This window comes from Petaurus breviceps, unplaced genomic scaffold (assembly GCF_028583685.1).
Source record: "Petaurus breviceps papuanus isolate PSGF00001 unplaced genomic scaffold, PetGlider_PUasm1.0 490, whole genome shotgun sequence".
Classification (NCBI taxonomy): Eukaryota; Metazoa; Chordata; class Mammalia; order Diprotodontia; family Petauridae; genus Petaurus; species Petaurus breviceps.
Window position 1 is genome coordinate 20898805 of NW_027186352.1, and position 23642 is coordinate 20922446.

At 44.9% G+C, this 23642-nt stretch overlaps 1 protein-coding gene across 2 annotated transcripts; it reads left to right on the forward strand.

Annotated features, from left to right (window-relative positions):
• The first annotated feature begins 529 nt into the window (after nt 1–529).
• CISD1 (CDGSH iron sulfur domain 1) lies at nt 530–23383 on the forward strand. 2 transcript variants are annotated; one of them, XM_069101817.1, is made up of 3 exons: nt 530–754; nt 6631–6836; nt 20060–20557. In XM_069101817.1, the coding sequence occupies exons 1-3, from the start codon at nt 724–726 to the stop codon at nt 20111–20113; spliced, it is 291 nt and encodes a 96-aa protein (XP_068957918.1). In that variant the 5' UTR covers nt 530–723; the 3' UTR covers nt 20114–20557. The 2 variants fall into 2 exon arrangements, with proteins under 2 accessions (XP_068957918.1, XP_068957916.1); XM_069101815.1 differs by lacking the exon at nt 20060–20557 and adding an exon at nt 22988–23383 and having other exon boundaries at nt 539–754.
• Nucleotides 23384–23642: the final 259 nt, after the last annotated feature.

Genomic DNA, 23642 nt, shown 5'->3' on the forward strand with positions numbered 1-23642 from the left:
GCGCCTTTCCCACATCGGGGGGGGGGGGGGGGGGGGGGGTGCAGGACCACGGGGCTGGTGATCTTTCCCCTCCCTCTCGCCCCGGGGGGTCCCTGTCCGGCTGCCGGCCCCCGGCCGGGGAGACCCCGCTGCGGGCGCCGGCTCCTCGGGAAGCCTTCGCTCCGCTCCTTTATTCCTGTTTATCCCGGCCTCGGTGTGTCTCCCTCCCTCGGCAGACGGTAAGCTCCCCGAGGGCAGGAGCTGCCTTCGGTCCGTGCATGCCCATGCCCAGCACGGGGCCCGGAGCACAGCGGGTGCTCACTCAATGCGAGCAGATCGGCCGTTCTGCTTTGCCCATTCATTCCTACGAATCTGCGCTGCGAGCCCTGCCCAGCCAGGAAAAGTGAACCCCGGGTACCAAGCAAGTCACTCGGGGAGGCAAAGCGGGAAGCAGAGCCACGCGCCAACGAGCCGGGCAGGACCCAACGCGTTCGCGGGACGGGACGCGCGCGCATGCTCAGTGCCCCCGGCCTCTCGCCCCGCCCTTTCCACGTGCGTCGGCCGCGCCTGCGCAGTGCCCTCCGGCCCGCCGGCAGAGCTTGCCCTCGAGTCTCCTCCGGTGCGTCGGGTCCGCGGGCGGCGGGCGGAGCAAGCCCCGGTGTGCGGTGAGGGCAGACCGGCACGAGGCTGCGGCGGCACCCCCTGTCCCCCGCCCATACTCTCCCCGCGGAGCGCGGCGCCGCCATGGGCCTGCATTCCAACCTGTCCGTGCGAGGTGAGCGCGCGGCCGCCTAACCTTGAGCTGGCGGCGCCAAGGGCGAGGCGGGGCGGGGGGAGGGGCCGAGGCCCGCGGAGGTCGGGCCCCCGGCGGGGCCGGCCTCCCTACGTCCGCCCTGGCGTCCCGGGCCGCGCGGCTGGGCGGGGGGAGCTGCGGGCCCCCCAAAGAAGCCCTGGGGGGCCCGGTGGTGTGCGCTGCCGGCCTGCGCTCCCGAAAAGCCTCGTTCTGTGGCTCCTCCAAATAAACGCCTCGTGGGCGCTGGGCTTCTAATTCTCTTCCCCTTTGCCCGGCCGGGCCCGAAGCGCCCCCCCGCTGCCCTCGGACCCGAGCCGGGGATGCCACCCAGGGCTCCCTCCCAGCCCCCTGCCGTGACCTGGGGAGCTCCGCTGGCGTCGGCGTCTTTCTCTGGAAGGGAGGGCCTGGTACAGAATTCGGGGCCCCGGGACGCCTCCAGGCTGCCCCCAGAAGCAGCCTCGGGGGCTCCCCGTTTACCAGCGAGGGATGGAGCCCGGAGCTGGTGACAGCCCGGCCTCCTCGGGTCTGGGCTTGTTTGGACGGGACAGTGCTTGGGAGAGCGGCTGGTCGTCCCCTCTGTGCTGAGGAGACCCCCGGCCCATCAGGCTCCTCACCCGTCACGTAGCAGCCGGGACCTCCTCTGTAAACTGAGGGGTCCCGCCCGGGGTCAGCAAGACCAGAGTGGTGACGGCCAGGAGGTCCGAGCTAGGCGGGATTCGAGTCAGAGCCCCTTTGGTCTTGACAGCAGCCTTGTGTGGTAGGTGCTTTGATGACCCCCATTTTACCGATGAGGAAACTGAGACAGGTGGTGAGGCCAGGCTTGAGCTGTGGGGTCCTGCTGGCTCTAGGCCTTGGGCTCCCTGCCCCCCCAGCAGCTCTGGGCTCTCTGGCTGCACTGCCCTAGCCACGCCGCTGGCTGACTTAAGCTTCCCTCTGCTTTCCCGTGGTCTTTGCTGACTCCTTCAGCCTTGGGTCCTGGCTTGCAGTAAAAAGCCAGGACCTTTCCCTTGTTTCTTGGTCCCCCTCCCAAGTATACGAGTGACAGACTTGGGGGAGCCTGCTTTGCCTGGCAGGCCACCACCATTCTTGGGAAGGCCAACTCTCAGTCCCTTTGCTTTGTTTCCTTCTGGAGGACATTTCCCTTTTCCTGCTGCTCCAAGCAGGGGATGGCAAAAGGACATTGGAAAAAACCCTGGACGCAAACCTTTCTTCAGTTAATTCCATGGGCAACAAGAGTGCCGAGGGGAGAAGTGTTTCGGGACGACTGCTTGGTACTGCTCTGCTGAATAGGATCCAGAGGGAGAAGATGAACAATAATGGATAATTGTCAGTAATTAGACTTGGTAAAATGTCTTGCCTTTCTTCTTTTTAATTCAAGGCCTTGAGCAAGAGGAGGCATTCTCTGGAGCCATAAACCAAAATGAAACCATAATTACTAAGTGCACTGTGATGTTTTATTCTCCCTCCGGGACCCTGCTCAACACCCCTGTGTGTAACTTCAGACCACTCTCCCTTTGTGTGTAGTCACCAACATTAGAATGTAAGCTCCTTGAGAACAAGTGTCCTTAGTTTTGTGTTTGTAGCCCTAGTACATGCATAAGTGAAAGCTAAATAGATGACCACTGGTGGATAGAACTATGGGTGGGTGGATGGATAGATGGATGATGGGTGGATATAGTTATTAAGTGTTGTTGAGTGCCAGGGTCTATGTGAGGGCTGGAGATACAAATACAAACTAGCAAGACAGTTCCTGAAATACGTTTAACATGATTGTATGTGTATAGCCTGTATCATGTGGCTTGCCTTCTTGGGGAGTTAGGGAGGATGAAGAAAAATTTGAAACTCAAAATTTTATAAAAAGCAAATGTTGAAAATGAACTTTACATGTAATTGGAAAAAATAAAATTCTATTTAAAAATATATCAAGGACACACACACAAAACCCCAAAACAGTTGCTGCCTTCAAGGAGCTTAGCCTCTAATGGGGAAAGACAGCTAGAGGGAGTGAGGGGAGAGGAAGAGGTGGGCTAGAGTGTGGGTAGCAAGGTAAAACCCCCCCAGTGAGCCAGGCATCTAGTATCAGGGTATATCAGGGTAAAGATAAGTCCTTTCAGGAGAGAGAGCATTCATTCCCTCCCCAGCCCTAACTCTCTCTGCCTCTCCAGTGTCCTGCTGCAGCTTCCCTTCTGAGAATGATCTTGCCCAGAGCCAAGTCACTTTGAGCTCACTTCCTCATTACTGCCTTGGCTCTTCAGAGTGACATGGACGTAGAGTGGGAGGCAGGGGACTGACCATTTAAAAAATGATTTTGGCATTTCATAAATGTGGCTGGGACAGAGAGAGGTCTATTTCCATTGTTCCCCTTTTTAAGGAATGTTTGATGCTAAGAGGTCAAGAAAGAAGAGTCTTGTGAATAGAGCTTGAAAAGCTATAGCAAGGTTGAAAATCCTTCGAGCCATCCCCAAATGGTGATTTTATGGTATGGATGGCTTGAGGCTCTTTCTCCAGAGAAATCCTTGGTGAAAACTGACTGTTAGGCTTCTGGATGATGCTTGAGAGTCAAAAGGGAACCCAGATGTGCATCTTATGTTATGACTTTCTCTGCTTGCCACTGATATGAGGCTGAATTTATTCTTTTTGTTATGTTATATGTAAATAGCAACCATGCCTAGGAATAAGTCAGTCATTCCACAAGTATTTATTACTGCTGTGTAACACACACACACACACACACACACCCAGCCTAATCAGAGACACAGCATGCAAACAATTGTGTGCGTACAAAATAGGGACAGGATACATGGGAGGTAATGAGCTGGGGGAAGGCTCAGGCCTTAAGAGAAGTCAGGAAAGCCTTCTTGGAGAAGGTGGGAATATAACTGGGGCCTGAAGGAAGCCTGGAGGCAGAGACAAGTGAGAGTATTCTAGGCATGGGGCCGGCTGTAAAAAAGGCCAAGATTGAGAGGTGGAATTTCTTGTTCGAGAGACAGCATGGAGGCCAGTGTCACTGGGTTAAAGATACCAGGGGGTGATTAAAGGTTAAGAAGACTGGAAAATTAGGAGGGCCTAGATTATGAGAGGCTTTGAATGCTAAACAGAGGATTTCCTATTTCATCCTGGAAGTAATAAGGAGGGATTGGAATTGACTGCACGCAGTTGCAGGGTGACATAGTCACTTAGGCCCATAGGCCCTTTCGGAAGATCAGTAGACCAGACTAGAAGTGACTTGAGGCAGGGAGAACAACCAGCAGGCTTTTTCAATAGTCCAGGGTGGTGGCAGCTTCAGAAGGAAGGTCAAGGTGATAGGATTTAGCATCATTGCCTGAAGTGCTGAACTTGCTTACTAAAAGAAGGTAGAGATCAAGTAGAATCATTTTCTAGGTGAGCATAATTGAAGCCTATAGAGGTTAATTCCTTGGCCCAAGATCAGACTTGTGAGCATATGAGAGTAGGACCAGCTTCTCTGATACCAAATCCATTGTTCTTTCCTCAAAACCATGAGAAGACTAGCCAAAGTGGAGGGAACATAAGCATAGGGTTGGAAAAAACCATCTCAGAAGTTGAAACAAGCTTGTAGACGGCACCAAGAGAGAAAACACCAGAAAGACTTGTAAATGTCTGGACAGGTGGAAGCAGTAGCATGGTTAATTGTGCATCGCTTGGAGAGGTGGGAGACTTGGGTTTCTGTGGGGCTTTGGTGTCTGTCTTAGGTCCTTTTGGCACACTGGGAGAATGCCAAGAAGCATCCCTCTTCATCCTCTTGACCTCTTCCCAGGTTCTCTCTGCTGCTTTTTGTATGATGTAACAAGTGCAGCCATGTGATGTGGTAGATAGCTGTGTACAACTCCTGCCTCTGGCATTTGCTGTCTTTGTGACCTCAGAGAAGCCCTGTAACCTCTCTGGGCCTCCGTTTTCCTCATCTGTAAGATGGGGGTCATGATATCAGTGAATCCCTTCCTCACAGGGTTGTGAGGTTCAGATGAGAGCCTGTACTGACTGAAGGCCACTTATTGCTGTCTAATATTGTCACCTCTGCAGAGCTGGCTTCTCTCAAACCTTCCCTGGAGCAGGGACTGGGGTCCCATTTGGGGAGTTCTGAGGACTTCATGAAAGGTCACATGAAGAGGCAGGTGAACTGAGTAGTGTAGGTCTTAGAGACCCTGACCCTGGGATTTCCCAGTAGGAAACACCCTCCACCAGGGCAGGTTGTCACCTTCTCTGAGACCTCTGAGGTTGTGACTCACCTTGACACAAGATCACACCATCCATATGTGTCAGGGGCAGGACTTGAACCCAACTCTTCCAACTGTGAGGCCCGATCTCTCAGATATCCTGCATGGTGTTGCCTTGTTAAAGAAGTACATATTTTATAGAACAGTCTGGGGCTTTGTTATCATGTTTCTGCTGCCTTTGACCTCTGTCTTCTTCCTCAACTCCCCTGCCTCTTCTCCCATTGGTGAGGTCCTTCTAGAAGCTCCACCATCATTCTTTACTTTCTCTACCTGCCCCTACTGGGGCATCTCTCTCTTCTTTTCAGGTCCCGTTGGTGTGTTAACTTCCCCCATTAGAATATAAGCTCCTTGAGGGCAGGGACTACCTTTTTTTTATCATGTTTGTATTCCCCTGCTTAAAAAATGTTTTGTTGGTTTGAACAGCCACATAAAACTAACAAGGAATTTCACAGATGAGGGTAAAAGATACCATCAAGGAATTGTGTGATAGGGTAAGAAAATGGGTGAGAGGGCAGGGAGCCCAAGACTGTCCTGGTTCCTTTGTGTCAGAAGACAGCAAGGCACTGAGGCCCTGCTTTGACCTCCTGGGAGGATGTGGGGGAGAGAGGCTTGTTGGATTGAGCAGGAACAGATGGATTGTGGTCCATGTGACCGAAACAAAGTCCTGGATCAGTGAGCCAGCCTGTTCACTAGAGAATTTAGTGGTAAAGCAGTAGGCTTCATCTGTGTGTCCCTAAACTAAATGTTTGGTATAACATTTTAACATAAATTTGAAGATTAGCATTTTTCAAAGTTTTTGTATGCAGTCTTTTTTTTCCCTCTGAATCTTCAAATGGACCTCAAGATTCCCCCTTCTATTTCTGTTTAAATTAATTTCTTTGACTCAGGGATGTTCTCAGTACTGGCCCTACAGAGGACTGTGATGGAATGCAAAATGAGTACTTTGTAAAGACAAAACCATTGTTTATTGGGCCTATTTATTTATTATTTTTAAATTTTTTAAATCTTTTGTTTTTATATTACCTTTGCACTCTGGTACAGAATGAGACACTTTTTGGACATTATCAATGTGGGAATGTTTTGTTGGGCTATGAATATTTGTTAAACAAGTTTTTTGTTTTTCTCAGTGACGTTGAAGGGAGAGTAAATAGATTTTTAAGTGAAAAAAAGAAAAATGAGACAATTGTTAAAAGTGTTTCTGTCACCTTCATTTTCAGATATATTCCAGACCCATTCTTTTTCCACAAAGATTGAAAAATCAAGAAAAAAAACAGGATAGCAAAACCAACAAATTATTTGTGTCTGATAGTATTTATAATTTTCTGTACCCATAGTCCTCTACCTTCTCAGAGAAGAAGTATGACACTCTATTTGGGTGTTGTTGACTTCTGATTCTTTTCATTTACTTTTTTTTTTTGCAAGTATGGCATAGATTGTTTTCTTGTTTCTGCTTACTTTATTATTTATCAGTTCACCTAAATCTTCCTATGATTCTCTGAAATCCTCAAATTCATTGTCAAGGAGTAACAGAGTAATACTATTCCTGCTATATTCATGTTCCACAATTGATTTAACCAGGATGCCTGAACTCTGCTGACCATGGTTCTCTTTTTCTCCTTGATTTAGCTGACTGCATTGCAGCTGTGGCACTGGCTGCTGGCACTGCTGTGGTGGGCTACCTAGCTTACAAAAGGTTTTTGGTGAAAGAAAAACGCTGCAGGTCCATGGTCAACCTCACCATCCAGAAAGACAACCCCAAGATTGTCCACGCGTTTGACATGGAAGACTTGGGAGATAAAGCTGTGTACTGCCGCTGTTGGAGGTCCAAGAAGGTGAGGGGATGGGGTCTGGGTCCCTCGACCTTCCTGAGTATCAGCAGATTTGAGGCCACTTTCAGGAATCCTGGTCATCAGGATGCTTGCTTATTCACCCTTTTCAAGAAGCAGAATCCGCTCATGATTTCTCAATGTGCTTCTAGTACAGGGCCAAGAGGGTTCAGTTTGCTCAGCTGTGATGGACCAAGATTAGTACTGACAGAACATAACAAAGAACTTAGTTCCTTTGAGAAAAATGCACTACATCAAACCCCAATAGGAAATGTCCTGCGTAATACCAGCAGCCGTTAACCAACCATACTGACCCAAGATTAGAGATAGGGATCTTGAGATGGGTGAAATACTTTCCTGAAGCCATAGGGGAAGAGGAGATAAATTCACCCCAGTGACTTCTTAGCATTTCTGGTGATTTTTGTGGTTGCAGAAAGAACTTTGTGTACTGTCAGTGTTAATTAACAACTAAAATCGATTTCACTAAAGCAAACACTTGAAAGGCTAGAGAAGATAGAGATAGTCATCTTTCTGACTTTTTTTCTGTAAGTGTTTGTTCTTTATTCTTCTTCACTGAGGAGAGCTTTTATTTCAACAAAACATTGCTCCTAACAGAAACAACCAACTGGCTAGTCCTACCAAAATCTAATGTTGTCTGTCATCACCTCGTAGCTCCCTTTCTTTGTGTAGAGTTGAGAAGACTGTTGGGGTTTGACTCTGCCGGGAGAGCAGGGGCAGAGTGGAGTAGGGGATAGAACTGGGACTTAGGAAATCTGAGTTCAGATTCTGTCTCAGCCTCATGTTAGCTCTGTGGTCCATTAGACTGGGAGCTCCTTGAGGGCAAGGACCTGCTTTTTGCCTCTCTCTGTATCCCCAGCACTTAGCACAGTTTTTTCCCCTTTTCCCCACCTCAATCTCACTCTCCGTATAGGTATATATGTATATAAAATATATATATATATATATATATATATATATATATATGTGTGTGTGTGTGTGGTGGTATATAATCGACACTTAATAAATGGGAGATGATGTTTGGGCAGTCAGTTAAGCATTAACTAAGTACCTGTTGTGTACCGGCACTGTGTGCTGGGAATGAAAAGAAATGCAAAAACATGGGTGGTGATTATAGCGTGATCACAGGTAAGCCCTAGACTAATATGCCTCAGTCTCCTAATGGGGTTACAAATGCTTGTACGGCTTTCCCTTCTTTCACAGGGTTGCTGTGAAGGAATCACTTTGTACACCTTAAAGTGCTGTAGAAATGTGAAACAGTTAGGCTCTGGCACAGAGACAGCAAGCCTGATATGTTAGAAGAGAGGGCTGGTCTGGGGGGTGGATCTAGGTTTTAAACAAAGCCCTTTAGAAAGCCTTCTGGAGGTTTGCAACCACTGTTGGATGTTTTACAGTAGGTAGGCTATTTAAAAATCATCTTTTTGGCCCAGCTGAAAATTAAAAAAAAAAAAACATTTCTCCAGCTTAAAGCCCTTTCTAGACTTAGCCCCTTTCTCACAAACCTGACCCCTGTTAGGAGAATGAGTAAATGTTTTGACTTTGAAAATGAATAGAGTGGCGACCCAGTTTAGAAGGAAAACTCTCATCTAATTGAGACTGCTGCTTTCTCTCTCTCATTCTGAAGGGATTCAAATTCGGAGCCTGCAAGACCCTCTGCCCATTTCTGTTGAGCAGAGTGAAGAAGCTCCTTTGATAACTGAAGGTCCTGTGACTGCTTGAGCAGAGGAATCGAGCAGGAGTGAGGGTCTTGGACAGTTGTTCTCTATGGTTTTACTGAAGGGTTAAGTGGAGCAGAACTTTAATTTGACACCGAGCTGTGCTTTTGTGCTGTTGTATGAAATACATGCGGGGAGTCCCCCAAGGACTTTGTCCACTAGCTCTGTGGTCTGGGCTGGAAGCCTTGGGGGTGCCAGCCAGCTCCTGGCATCAGTCTTGTCAGTTTGGGACCCTCGGCCAGGGACTTGGCTTCATTTTCCTCCTCTGTAAAATGGCAATAACAGTGTCTTGTGAGGTTGTGAGATTTAAGTGGCATAATGTCAGGAAAACAAGCCCTACACTAGTTTTAGCTCTTGGACCATTAAGTGCCAAGCACCTGGCACCGGTCTGTTCTCTGAAGATAAAGCACCTCTCAAGGCCCAGCAGGGTCTAGAGCTGGGGCTAAGACCTGGATTCAAATCCTGTATCACTAATACCTCTGTGACCTTAAGCAAGTCACTCAGGCCCTTTGGGCTTCAGGAGCCTCAGCTGTGAAATAAAGCAGGAGGTTGGACAAGATGGCCCCTAAGGGCTCCTCTGGTTCTAAGATTCATTAGCTTCAGTGTCTAGGATGGAGAACAGGGAGCCAGAGGCAGGAGGGCCAGATAGGAGAGTCCTATAGGAGCATAAGTATGGGGTGATAGAGCTTGACTAGAGCTGGGAATAGGAAGGGGGGGGCAGTTGATGGTGGTAACAGTCAGTATTTATACGGCACTTCAGGTTTTGCTAAGTACTCCATAATAGCATCACATGTGATCTTCACAAATAGGTAGGATCTGTTATCATTATCTCTATTTTACAGATGAGGAAACTGAGGCAGATGATGGTGACATGTTCTGCCCAGGGTCACACAACTAGTACAAATCTGAGGCTGGATTAAATTGAGGTTCCCTAACTGCAGGTCCAACCCTCTCTCCTCTGCACCTTAGCTACATAAGGAGGTATGGATACATAGGACAATTCAGAGGGATTTGAAGCTGGACTCAGGGAGGACATAGGTTCCATTTTAAGCATACTGGATTGGAGGTATTTGGATAGAGGAGTAAAAGTAACCACCACGCAATTGAAAATGAACATTAGAAGCAAAAAGTAAAGGGGGTGGAGAGGGAGAACCGGGTAGATTCAGGGGCAAGGCCATCCTTGGCACCTGCTCACCTGACCAGTTAGAGCAGGGGCTGGACAGGCAATTGATGGGGAGTTATGGGATTTGACACTGGCCAACAGACTGAAAATCACAGTAGGCAGATTCAGAAGGTGAGGGGAAAGTGGATGGTGAGGGCGGGCCTGGCCTGGGCCGCCCTGGAGAAGTAGAGGCATCTCCCCTGAGGAGCCAGATGGCCCTTCGTGAGGCGGGGTCCTCTGGTCCTGCCCTCTCTCCAGTCCTTGCTCTTCCCTGTAGGTACCACCCTCCTTCATTGGAATGTAAGCTCCCTGAGACCAAGAATTTCTTTCTTATATTTATATACCCACTGCTTAGCAAAGTGCCTGTCACATGGTAAGCACTTAATAACCCACAGTAGATCGAACCTGGTGCTTGTAGTCAGGAGGACCCGAGTTCAAATCCTGCCTCAAACGCAAAGTGGGTCTGGGCATCATCATTTTCATTGATTTTGCTGGATTGCTCATCGGGATATTGAATTGGTTTGGGTCATTTTCACGGTCTCTTCCAGCTCTGACATCCTATGAACATGGAGAGAGCTCTCTGAAACTTTGCCCCGGGCTCAGACCTTGGCCCTACTCTTCTGGCATTTTTTTGTCAGGGATACAGACGAAAGTGTAGATAGCAGATTTTGTAGCAGCAAGCACCCCAAACACGTCCTCAGGGTTTGCAGCTACCACAGGTTCTTGGATCTGCTTTGTTAAAGGAAAGCAACTCAAAATGGGTTAACAAGCTTCCTTTAATCAGTCAGACATATATCGTTTACTTTGTTCAGGAGAAAAGGTCAGCACCCTGAACCTCAAAGTATACAGGCATAATTATCAAGACAGAAACATCAAGTAGACAGATTTCCAAACTGTCCAACCATTACATCCATACCCAGTCAACATCTGGGTTTCCACATTCTGGGTTTTTCAAAGCCGGGGGACTCTCAACAACGGCTTCCCAGAATTCAGATCAAATCACAGAACACTTCACAAAGTGAGTCCCAAAACAAAGTTACACATCAGGGCTTATATAGCCTTCTCCTGGCTCAGAGAATGTAACAACCTTATTGACTCACTGGCCAATCAAGAAGTATCTACTGAAAAACAAGCCTCCCACCCCAGGCTTCAGGTGCACATTAGCCTAGGGGCAGGGAAGATCTTTAAAATTTACATTTCCATTACAATGTTCATCAAAAATTTCTCAAGAGTACTAGAATGATTGGCCAGATCAAAAAGATCATATGAATAGAAATAAAGGTAAAGCCTGTGCTTTAGTTTTAAAAAAAATTTACTATTCAAGTACCAGATTGAGGGAAGACATGACTAGGCTGCAGCCCATGAGAAAAGAAGCAGTTGGGGCTTGTTGGTGGACTTGTTAGTGACTTGGCATGAATCCACAGGCTGACCACAAAGACCCAGAGCTTGACAGTGGTGATAGTGCTGCGGGTTTGGCCCTGGCCAGACCCCCTCCTGGGTATTCAATTCAGGTGCTCCCTCTTGGGACGGATACTGACATGACATGTCCCTGGGCCTGAGATTCCAGAGGAGGGCACCCAGGATGATGCCAGGAGTTCATGCTATTCCATACAAAGATTTCTAGGAGGCACCAGAGATACTGAACCTGGAGTAGGGAAGACTTAAGCTGAACCTGGTTGCTTTCTTCAAAAATTTTCAAGATTTTTAACAGGAAGTGAAAAAGAGCTCTGCACTTGATAGTGAGAGGAAATCTGACTTGGAATCCTGCATCTTGGTACTAATGAGCTGGGGTACCCCAGGTAGGTGACTGAACCCTCCTCCTCCCTAAGGCATCAGTTTCTCCATGTGTCAGGTGCCTACCTCACAAGGCCATTGTGGCAGTCAAATAAGTGAGTACTTTGTAAACCTTAAAGGGTTATATGGGTCAGCTATTATTACATTGGAATTCTGCTTACTCTCAGAAGGCAGAACTGGCTGTCCCCCAGTCCTGGAGTGCTCTCCATCTTCATCTCCACCTCCTGGCCTGCCTGGCTTCCTTCAGGTCCCAGCTAAAACCCCATCTTCTGTGGGAAGCCTCTCCTAATCTCCCTTAACTCTGGGACCTTCCCTCTGTTGATTAACTCCAGTTTATTTTTCTCTTACCTTCTCCCTCCTCAGCCTTTGATCTCCTTGAGGGCAGAGGCCGTCTTGCCTCCTTTTGTATTCCCAGAACTCAGCCCTGTGCCTGACTCATAGTAGCCCCTGTAAATGCTTGTTGACTAAGAGCAGAGGGCTAAAATTGTCAAAAGGCTGATGTCATCTCTGTGTGAGGGAAAATCTAGCAGAAAAAGTTTCCTAGGGAAGCATTGTTGTACAATAGAAAGACCTAGATTGAAATCCCACGTCTCTTACAACCTGTGTGACCTTGGACAAGTTAGTTTCCTCATCTGTAAAGTGAGAGGGTTTCACTAGATGGCCCCTGAGATCCGTTATAGCTCTCAAGCTGTCTTATAGTTAGAACTTTCCAAAAAGGAAGTGAACTACCTTGGGAAATAATGGACAAAGGCTAGTTGATCACTTGTCAGGTGGATGGTAGAGACTATTCGTGGTCAGTTCAGGTCCATTCCAGCTCTGAAGTAATGGGATTATAATTGGGGAGGAGAATGGCCACCTCCCTGCCTCATTTGATGTTTCCCAGTTAAATCTTTTATATCTTAGCTTTTTTTTCTTCAAGTTTTCACTCAGTTTCCTCATCTGTAAAATGAAGGTGTTGAGCTAACTGACCTCTAAATTCCCTTTGCATCTGTGGTCTTAAGTATCAGAAGAAGGAAAGGTAAAGCAGGATGAGGTTTGGAAGAATTTTGAAATCGGGATAAGGAATGTTGATAACCACAAGTGAGCCATTGTAATGATCCTTGTGTGAGGACAATAATATGGCAATAAATATTTTTAAAATAAGTTTGTATTGATGTTTTTGTTTTTTATAACACCGTAATTCTCCCCAGCATCTTTCCCTCCTTTCTTTTTTTCTCTCAGAGAGCCATCTCATATAACAAATTGTTTAGACAAAAAGAAGAGGAAAAAGATCATGGCATTGAAAAAGGCTGAAAGACATGGGCCCTGTGCACCCCGGGGACCCCTCTGCTTCTGCCAAAGGGTGTTTTTCTCTTGTTCCAAGCTGTGCTTGCTCTGGGTACTTTTATAACCTTTACTTGGGATTTTTGCATGTCTGTCGTTCATTCCATTTACATTGTTGTGGTCATGTGTGTTTGTGTGGTGTTTATCACTGTGTACGTTGTTTTCTTGGCTCTGCTGGCTTCACTCTGCATCAGTTCACGTAGATCTTCCCACATTTCTCTGTATTCATCGCACACGTCATTTCTTACAGCATAGTCAGATTCCATCACCTTCATGCACTGAATTTGTCTGACCGTTCCCCAGTGGATGGGCATCTCCTTTGTTTCAGTTCTTTGTTATCACTGGAAATGCTGGTAGAGATATTTCGGATTGTAATGGGACTTATTTTTTTATCAATGGTCAGTAAACTTATTAAGCACCTACTGCATGCCAGGCCCTGTAATTAAGTGCCAGAGACACAGAAAAAGGCCAGAGGCAGTCCTTCCTCTCAGAGGAGTTCACAGAAAAATGGGAGGTCATCAAGCAGAAGAAAGGCACCAGCATTGAGGGGGTCAGAACAGCTTCCTGTAGATGGCACACAGAAGCCAGTGTGTGGAGATGAGGAAGGAGAGAATTACCTGCATGGGAGATAGCCAGAGCAAACATCCTCACTAAGGAGTGTCTTGTTTGAGGGACAACAAGGAGGCCTGTGGCCCGCAGAGCATGTTGTGGGTTCTGAGCTGGAAGACTCAGAAAGTTTGAGCGAGGGTTGGTTATGAAGTGCTTTGAATGCCCAGCAGGATTTTATTTTTGGTCCTGGAGGTGATAGGGACGGGAGGTGTGGCATGATTGGACCTGTGCTTTAGGAAGGTCATTTGACAGCTGAGTGGAAGGTGGGGTGGGGAGGACGCTGAGACAGACAGGCTTCCCTCCACCCCCACCCCAGTAGACTGTTGCAAGAGTTTAGAGGTGAGATGATGAAGGTCCCAGGCTGGAGGTAGTTTCAGAGCAGAGAAGGGCATTTGTTAGAGAGATGTTGAGGGGGTGAAGTCAACAGGCCTTGGCAAGAGATTGGAGATAGGGGCTGCAATATGGTGGTGACAGGAAGGCTGGGAGCGGGCCTTTGTGAGACTAGAGGCTGCAGTGTGGGAGAAGGGCAGTGGAAGCCAGTTTGTCCTGGAGGGTTCTCCATACTGGGAATGATTAAGGAAGTTACTCACAATTGGAGTGATTTCATAACCTTTGGACGGGGTCTGTTCTTCCAGTCTCTAGTGCTAGGAGGCACCATGTCTGTAGGTAGCTTATCTGCTGAGTCTTGGTTTATCTCAGTCTCGTTTATCATCTTTATAGCAGTTTTCAATACAGTCGAGTTGAAGACCCCGGGGTACAGGGTCAAGAACACGCATCCTGAAGACCTTGGATCAAATCCTGTCTCTGCCTTTTCCTACCTACACAACCATGGGCAAGTGACTTAATCTTTTCAGGCCTTAGTTTCCTCCTGTGTAAAATGATGTTGAAGTAGATGGCCTCTGAGGTCCTTTCCAGCTTTTCTATGTGATCTTGTCATCAACAAACCTTTATTAAATGCCTGCTGTGTGTCAGGCATCATATTAAGGTCCTAGGACCTAGGACATAAAACCAAAAATACTCTCTGCCCTCCATCAGCTAATATTCTATCAGGAGAGATGATGTGTTACATATATTAAGTATATACAGAATACTTCTAAGGTAACTTTTATTATTACATAATCACTGCTTTAATTAGGAAATATGGCAGACTGGAATTGGATTTGTGGCTTGTGGTGGGGACCGCTTCCCTTTCTGAGTTTTTAGAACTACCCCTTTCATATTATGTTGTAGAATTTTGCCTAGTGTCTCTTGCAAGTTGACCAACCTGTAGTTTGTATGACAGTGGGTTTTTAAAAGACCCCTTGTTTGCACGACAATGTGCTAAGCACTAGGGAAATCAGAGGATCCATCTTCTTTCTCGCTACAAATTTTAGTCAATATGCGTCCCTTTCTAGTCGTAAGCACTCATACCTTAAATTTTTAAACTGTATTTCAGTGTAATAATAGCTAGCATTTACATAGATATATATTTCCCTTTATCCTCACAACAGCCCTAGGAGATGGGTGCTGCTATTAACCCCATTTCACAAATGAGGAGACTGAGGCAGAGGTGACCTGCTCACCCACTGTCACGCTGCAGATAAGTAGTTGGCTTTTTCTTGGTGCAGTGCATTTTAATTTATGTGCTTAAGAAGATTCTGAGGAGAGCTTCAGAGGTTTCACCAGATTGCCCCCAAAGGGCCCGTGACCCCAAAAGTAGATAACTCCTCACCTACAAGCTCTCGTTATTAATAGCTGCTTAACTTCAGCTCCTAGGCTTCGTACTTCTCACCAGAGAAGGCAGGCTTCGTGGCAGTAGCTGGTAGGGCATGCTTGATCAGCCCTGTGATCAGTTTATAAGTGCATCTACAATCAATTCTTTCTCTAAAAAAGCAAATTGGTACCTATTGGTAGATGATGACTGGGACAGAAAAAAATTGACAAGCATGAGGAGACAACTTAAAATACAAGCAGGGAGGGAATGGTAGGAGCAGCAAGAGAAAGGTCACATTAAAGCAGTTGTGTGTCTGCTGTGAAGTGCAGAGCGCTGCTTGGATCAAATGACGTTTACACTGGAGGTAAGAAGGCCTCTGTAAACACCATGTTGGACCAAATGAGTTTACACTGGAGGTAAGAAGGCCTCCGTAAACACCATGTTGCTGTTTGCCTGCTTGCCTAGCCTGGCTAGTGATATGAATCCAGCCCACTGTGGGCTACAAGCCCAAGGGGCAGCACCCCTTTTCCTTCCATACATTTTCAGATTAGCACTTAGGTTTTCCCTGGTTCTTTTCTTGTGTGAGTTGGGAACCAGTGGAAGGTGGGGAGAATTTTAGGATTTTTTTAGGTTGTTGCACCAACCAGAGGCAGGACCAGCATTTGCTGAGATGAGGGCAGGAGATTAGAAGGAAATGAGATACTGTTGTTTACCTCTTTGCTTCCTAATATAAATGCCCTTTATGGACTAAAGAATGGTGTTGATCTCAGCAGTTTCCTAAGCTCAGAGCAGCTACCCCAGATATTTCTTGGCTAAACCTGCTGTTGATGGGAGATAGTTGGGAAATGTATTTTGTAACATTGGTCCAGGTCCAGGATAGTAAGATTAGTGTCGAGGGGCTCCATGGTGAAAATCCTCAGAAACCAATGTGCTTTTGTGGATGGAAGACACTAAAGAAGAAGCATTGCCATCTGCCTTGCTTCTGCATTCTCAGGATCACGGGGACTTCCATCTGCTTTGTAACTGAAATCTCCTATATAGATCGTCTCCCTATTAGTATGTGACCTCCTTGAGGGCAGGAACTGTCTTGCTTTTCTCTTTGCATCCCCACAGTGCTTTCACATAGTAAGTGCTTCAATTATCCATTCATTTTAAATGGGAAAGAATTGGAGGGATCCTATTTGTCCAACAGCTGAGGTAAATTGATAGTAGGGTGGGTCAGTCAGTCGAGATTTCAGAATATGGCTCTGGTTTTAAAACTGCCACTGAGATTTTTGAGTTGAAGAAGAAGGGCACTTTATTGGATTTCTTGGTAGTTGGGTAGATTTCAGTGTCACACTGTGCCCTGGTATACTCCCTGTGTCATGTCAGTGAAATACTTTGTATTCATTTTCAGCATAGCAGAGCTCCTCTGTCTTGATATACGACTGTTGAGTTAGGAAAGAAGTGGGAGATGGTAATGCTTCCTGAGTGTCATTTTCATTAATAAAATCCTAATGGTTTCTGAGCATTTTGACAAAAGAACCTTTCTGAATTTCCTTCCTTTTTCTGAGTCTCATTAGACTCCCTCCACGAACTGAGTTCAGCAGTAACCAAAGCCACATCTGAGAAATGATTAAGTAGCATGTCCTCTTCCCTCTGAATTTGAACCCCAGTGACCCTGCCCTTTAGTGCACGGTCTGCTGGCCCTTCCTGCTATATTAAGAAGCACCCATCGGTTAGCTTGGCCGTAGAGCACACATCACTGATGTGAGTGTCAGCATCTTCCTTTCCATTTCCAGCTTGAGGTTTCCCCATTGGGATTCTGATCTTTGAACTTGATTTAATTTGAAATGTTCCTGGGAGGTTAAGAAAACCAGACAGCTCATGGGCTAGAAATCAGCCAAGTGGAAAGGCAGATGTTCATGTGCTGGGCCTGATGCCAGCTTGATTGGTTAATTTCCAGTGCTTCTCCTTTTGACCTGTCCTCTCTTCCATCTCTGAGGAATCCATATCTCCCTTCAAGGCCCAGCACAGCTGTCACCTATGACATCCCATCAACTTGTTAGCACCTTCTCCCAGTCCATGACTTTACTTTTTACTTGGGATATATTTTGCATTTGTCTCTATATTTATTCAGTCCAGCAAAGATTTATCTAGCACTTATCATGTGGCAGACCCTGGGCTGGATACTCTGAACAAACAGAAATGAACCAATTTCTGCCCTTAAGGAACTTAAATTCTACTTGGGGGAATAGGTAAATATGAAGTAATGTGGGTGGGGGTAATGCTAATAACTAGAAGGTTGGAGAGAGAGAGAGAGAGAGAGAGAGAGAGAGAGAGAGTGTGTGTGTGTTCAAGACCCTGGAGGTGGGTCTTGAAATGGAAATTTTAGAAACAATAATTTCATTAAAGAGAATGACAACAATGAGACAATATGCCAGAATTTATGGGATGCAGCCAGAGCATATCTTAGGGGGAAATTTGTATCTCTAAATGCTTACATCAATAAAATAGAGGAAAGGCAGATTAATGAGTTGCACATACAACTAAAAAAATAGAAAAAAATTTAAAATCCTCAATTAAAGACCAAAATGGAAATCACAAAAATCAAAGGAGAAAAATTGAAAAAAAATTCAAAGTAAGAAAACCATTGAACTAATAAAGAAAACTAGGAACTAGTTTTATGAAGGATAAACACCCCAATAAAATAGATCAGCCTCTGGTTAATTTGATTTAAAAAAAAGAAAATCAAATTTTCAATATCAAAAATGAAAAGGGTAATTAGCTTCACCACCAATGAAGATGAAATTAAATCAACTATTAGTTATTTTGCCCAGTTACATGCCAGTAAATATCACCATTTAAATGAAATCAATGAATATTTATGAAAATATAAATTACCCAGATTAACTGAAGGGAAAAATAGAGTACTTAACTCTATTTTAGAAAAATAAATTGAACATGCCATAAATGAGCTCCCTAAGAAAAAATCCCAGCACTAGATGGATTCACTAGTGAATTCTACTATTTAAAGAACAGTTCCAGTACTATGTAAACTATTTGGGAAAACAGACAAAGGAGTCCTACCAAATTTCTCTTACAACACAAATATGGTGCTGATACCTAAACCCAGAAGAGTAAAAAACAGGGAAAAAAATATATATAGACCAATTTCCCTATTGAATATTGATGCAAAATTTTAGATTAAACACTAACAGGGACACTAGCAATATATCGCAAAGGTCATACACTATGACCAGTTGGGATTTGTACCAGGAATTCAGGCCTGATTCAATATTAGGAAAACTATCAGCATGATTGATCATACCAATAACAAAACTCACAAAAATCTTAAGAATATCTCATTAGATGCAGAAAATGCTTTTGATAAAAAAAAATACTTATTCCTATTAGAAACACTAGAAAGTGTAGAAATAAATGGAGCTTTGCTTTAAAAAGCCCTAAGATAAGTAGTAGTATGACAGAAAAAAAAATCAAATATTGAAGGGGCTATGGAAGAATAGGGAAACTAATGCATCCTGTTCTGGAAAGCAGTTTGGAGTAAATCCAAAGGGCTGTAAAACTCCATGCCCTTTGACTCCACAATAGCACTGTTGCTATCTGTGGGTTACAGTCTGTATCCCATAGAGATAAAAGGAAAAGGACCAGTATATACAAAAATATTTATAACAGCTCTTTATGTGGTGGCAAAGAATTGGACATGGAGGGGATGCTCATCCGTTGGGAAATGACTGAACAGACAGTTGTGGTATATGATTGTGACGGAAGCCTTTTGTGCTATATAAGAAGGAAGAAACAGAGCTCTTCAAGAAAAACCTGCAAAGACTGAAGTGAATGAACTGATGCAAAGTGAAGTGAGCAGAATCAGGAGAGTGTTGTCCACAGTGACAGCGATATCATAAAGATGATCAGCTGTGAAAGACAGAAGCTGTTCTCAGCAGTCCAGTGATGCAAGGCCGTTCTGAAACGCCTGTGGTGAGAAATACTCTCCACCTCCAGAGAAAGAACGGACAGAGCACTTCTTGAATGTTACTATTCTGGGGGGTTTTGGTCTGCGTTTTTATTTTTTGCTTTTTGCAACGTGGCTAATACGGATATGTTTTACATGACTGTATATGTATAATCTAAATCAGATTATGGAGAGAGGGAGAAAATACAGAACTCAGAAAAACTCAAAATTGTGTTGGCAGGTAATTAAAAAAATACAAATTTTTTTTAAAAGAAGGTGGAAGGGAGGGGAAAGCTCATCCCAACAGCATGTGACATGCCATGGAGTTGGGAGAGCAAATGTATCTTACAGTAAACATTGTCAGCCAGCGTGCATTCATTTTTTTACTCACCCCCCTGCAGAATGTCAACTCCTTGAAGGCAGAGCTCCTTGGTTTTGCCTTTGTATCCCTAGCAACTTCATCTGTTCCTGTCGCATAGTAGGCTGTTAATAAATGCTTGTGGATTCATAAGTGCTTAATAACTTTTTTCGAACTTACCCTCTAAACCTTTGATGCCTGGCATGCTGGCTCTTTATTTTTTTCAATTAACAAAAATCTTGTTTCCTCTACTTTTATCTCCTTCTTTGAGGAAAAAAAGGAAAACAAAACCCTTGTAACAAATATGTGTAATCAGACAGTCACATTCCCACATTGGACACATCCAAAAGTCTGTGTCTCAGTACACCCTGAGCTCATTGCTTCTCTGCCAGGAGATGAGGAGCATGTTTGATCACAAGCTCTGATCACAAGCCCTTCAGAATTGTGATTGGTCATTGAGTTGTTTGGTGCGTGAGTCTTTCACAGTTGTTTGTCTTTACAGCATCGTTGTGACTGTTCTCCTGGGTTGAGGGGATGCCCTTCAATTGGGGAACAGCTGAACAAACTCTGGTATGTGATTATGATGGAATATTACTGTGCTGTAGGAAACGAGGAGCAGGACGCTCTCAGAAAAACCTGGAAAGACTTACCTGAGCTGATGCAAAGTGATATGTACAGTGTACCAAGTCACAGCAACGCTGTGAGAGGATCAGCTGTGAATGACTTAGCTCTTCTCAGCAGTACAGTGATCCAAGACAGCTCTGAAGGACGTAGGATGAAAAATGCTGTCCATCCCCAGAGGAAAGACTGATGGTGTCTGAATACAGACTGAAGTTTACTTTTTTTGCTTTATTTTTCCTTAGGTTTTTTTGTCTGTGTTTTCTTTCACAACATGACTATTATGAAAATGTTTTGTATGACTACATATGTGTAACATATTTTGAATTGCTTTACCTTCTTGGTGAAGGAGGCTGGGAAGGGAGGAAAGGAGAGAATTTGGGACTCAAGAATTTTAATAATGAATGTTAAAGATTGTTTTTTTACATGTAACTGGGGGAAAATACTAAATAAATTAAAAAGAAAAAGAGATGACAGTAAAATAAAAATAAATAAAATAAACTGTTCTGCTGATTTTGTTCACTCCACCCAAGCCTTCCTAAGTTTCTCTGAAATCACCCCCTTCATCGGCTTTTAAAAAAGTTGTACGCTAACATTCTCTCATACTCATAAATAACTTAATTTGGCCATTCCTTCATTGATGGGCACCCCTTTCATTTCCAACTCTTTGCTACTCTCTAAGATTTTGGTACTTATGGGTTCTTTTTCTTTGAACTCTTTGGGGTACAGGCCCCATAGTGGTACTGCTGAGTCAAGGGTTGTGCATATTTTTGTAGCTTTTTGGACATCATTCCAAGGGGCTTTCCACAATATGCTGGTTCTTTATAAGATCTGGTAGCCCAAAGACAACAGTGGCATGAAGCTTTGCTAAAATTAATTTGCAATTTTAAAAGTATGCTGTTTTTGGTAGAAAGTTTGAGGCACTAACAGCAACCAGCATTTTAGGATTGAGTTCAGACATTTCCCTACCCCCTCCCTTTTGCAGAAGAGGAAATAGGCCCCTGACGATATGAAGGGGCCACCCCAGAATTAGCCAGTAGTCCTTTGCAGTGGGCAGTGGTGGGATTCAAACCTAAATCCACTATCGTCCCTTCCTGTCCCTTTTGCCTGTCCCAGCGGCCTCTTTCAAGCTGGTTTCAGCATCATTTCATGTCAGAATTCCACTTTATGGGTGTGAATGGGCCTGAGAACTGACAGCTCCAAGGCCACTTTTCCTGTGGTTTTGTTCTCAGAATTGTATCTCATCGCCCCCATTTGGGAGGAATGATCATGTGCACTCTGTTTATAAAATAGGAGCCACTAATGATGATGTTAAACGTCCGTCACTTGGAGATGCAGGCCTCACCTGGCCTCAGTGACTCCTGGGAGAGGGCAGAGTTGGGTTTTTTTATTGCCCTTCTTTGCCAGAATGGAATCTTAGGGCAGTTGGTTTACTGTGAGGGCCCTACCAAACACCTGCCCCTTTCTACACTGAGCCAGTGCTTGCCTGTATTTTACTGGCAGACTTCTTGCTTGGTCACTTTTCTTCATTGGGTCAAGGAAGCAGGTCTGGATTTGGAGACAGTGGGACCTGGGCCTTGTCCCAGCTCTGCCTCTCATTAGGGACCTTCCATAGGGCCCTTCTATCTAGGCCTCTACTTCAGTCATCTGCAGTAGGAGGGCTTTGGGTGGACTAGGTGACCTGAGTGTCTGCTCTAAAATCAAGAAGTAAGCCTTCTGTGACCTGTAGTTAACATGATAAAGTTCAGTAACTGAAAACTTAGTCCTTTCCTGAATACATCATGATAAGAAAAATGTTAAATGCAAACAGATAGCCTGGAAGATGAACTGAGTTTCTCCTCTTTCCCTTCTCCTTTCCTCTCTTGTTGAGTGCTGGCCTTTTGCCTCCTTTGGATTCTATGCTGGTAGTTGTTGAGTTTGGATGTTTTTGTTTTTTAAGAAATTGTTTGGTGTAACCTAAGCAGCACTGTGGTATGACGCTATTCAAAGCTGGGAAGCAGGTTTGTCAACCATTTCATATACTTTATGCCCTTTTATCTTCACAACAACCCAGGGGTCAGATTCCTCTCAGGCCCTTACCAGCTAGGTGACTTTTGGTAAGTCCGTTTTAATGTCTCTGGGCTTCAGTTTCTGTAAAGTGAGAGTGGTGGTGTCAGAACCTCTGAGGTCCCTGTGAGCTCTGAAACTGTGTTCTGAACTCAGCGGGGTAAATGATTTCATTATCCCCATTAGAGGCAGCTCTGGGTGGCTCACTAGATAGTGCTGAACTGGAGTCAGGAAGATCTGAGTTTGAATTTTGCCTTAGACATTAGCTGTGTGACCCTGTTTGCCTCAGTTTCCTCATCTCTAAAATGGGGGTAATAATAGCTCCTACCTCCTATCCTTGTGAGGATCAAATGAGGTAACACTTAGTAACACGTTTTCAGTTCCCGTCATTTTTCGGTTGTGTCTGACTCTCTGTGACCCCATTTGGGGTTTTCTTGGCAGAGATCCTGGACAGGTTTGCCATTTCCTCCTCCTGGTGAATAAGGCAGACAGATTAAGTGATGTTCCCAGGGTTACACAGCTAATAAATATCCACTGCACCACCCAGCTGCCCTCATACCTTGAAGTGACTGAGTAATTGTTCATTGTTGTTATTTTCTGGATAAGGAAACTGAGATTGTGGAAGGTTGTGAAAGGTTTGCTCAAGGTCACAGAGTTTTTAAGCTTCTAGGGTGAGATTTGAACTCAGGTCTGCCTGTTACACCTTTCTTAAAAGTGGGCATCAAATGAAATAATAATCTATGTAAAGTAGAAAATAATCATGATAATTCATTAGAGTGCTGCCAGCTGTCAGCTGTGGTTACTATCATAATTGATCCCACAGTCACCATGCATTCATCTCTCTCTCTTGTTCTTTATCTTCTTTCTAGTTCCCGTTCTGCGATGGTGCCCACACAAAGCACAATGAAGAAACCGGAGACAACGTGGGACCGTTGATCATCAAGAAGAAAGAGGCCTAATCAGTGAAAAGTGGAGACTGATTTGTCCTAATGTTGCTGATTGTTTTATAAGGCATTCTATTAATTCTGTCTGATTTCCTTTCCCCCGGGGTTCTCAGTGTGGTTTCTTGTCAGCTAAGGCTTTCATTTATGTGCCCTCTGCCTTACTACTTGTCCAAACACCATGGTGACGCGCTGTAAAGATCTGTGGATTGTTCTTCTGTCTTGTAGGGATTGTGTTCATTGGTTTCTTCAAATCTCAGATAATGACAGGATATCCTTGGATCTGTATGTTGATGTTAATATATTAAATTATTTTCAAAATCATGTATATGCAGATTGTAATTGCATACCACAAGCAGCTTCGTCACAAAGCCGCTTCCGAAAAGAAGACGGTTTCTTTGTTTAAAACTAAGAAGGCCTGACCCGGCTGGTGGAGAACTTGGCTTTTCACTCACCACACAATGGATGAGGAAATAGAATATTTGAAATGTATTTTCAGAGTTTATGATCTAAAGGAAATCTGCATTTGGGGGGGTTGTCAGATAGGAATTTTTGTTCATATTTACACATAGATTGGCCTGTC

Bases quoted from the DNA above. Each gene is read 5' to 3' on its own strand.
- CISD1 (XM_069101815.1), top strand. From the start codon at position 724: ATGGGCCTGCATTCCAACCTGTCCGTGCGAG. The intron at 755-6,630 runs GTGAGCGCGCGG...TCCTTGATTTAG, and splicing joins TTCCAACCTGTCCGTGCGAG to CTGACTGCATTGCAGCTGTG. The intron at 6,837-22,987 runs GTGAGGGGATGG...TCTTCTTTCTAG, and splicing joins GCTGTTGGAGGTCCAAGAAG to TTCCCGTTCTGCGATGGTGC.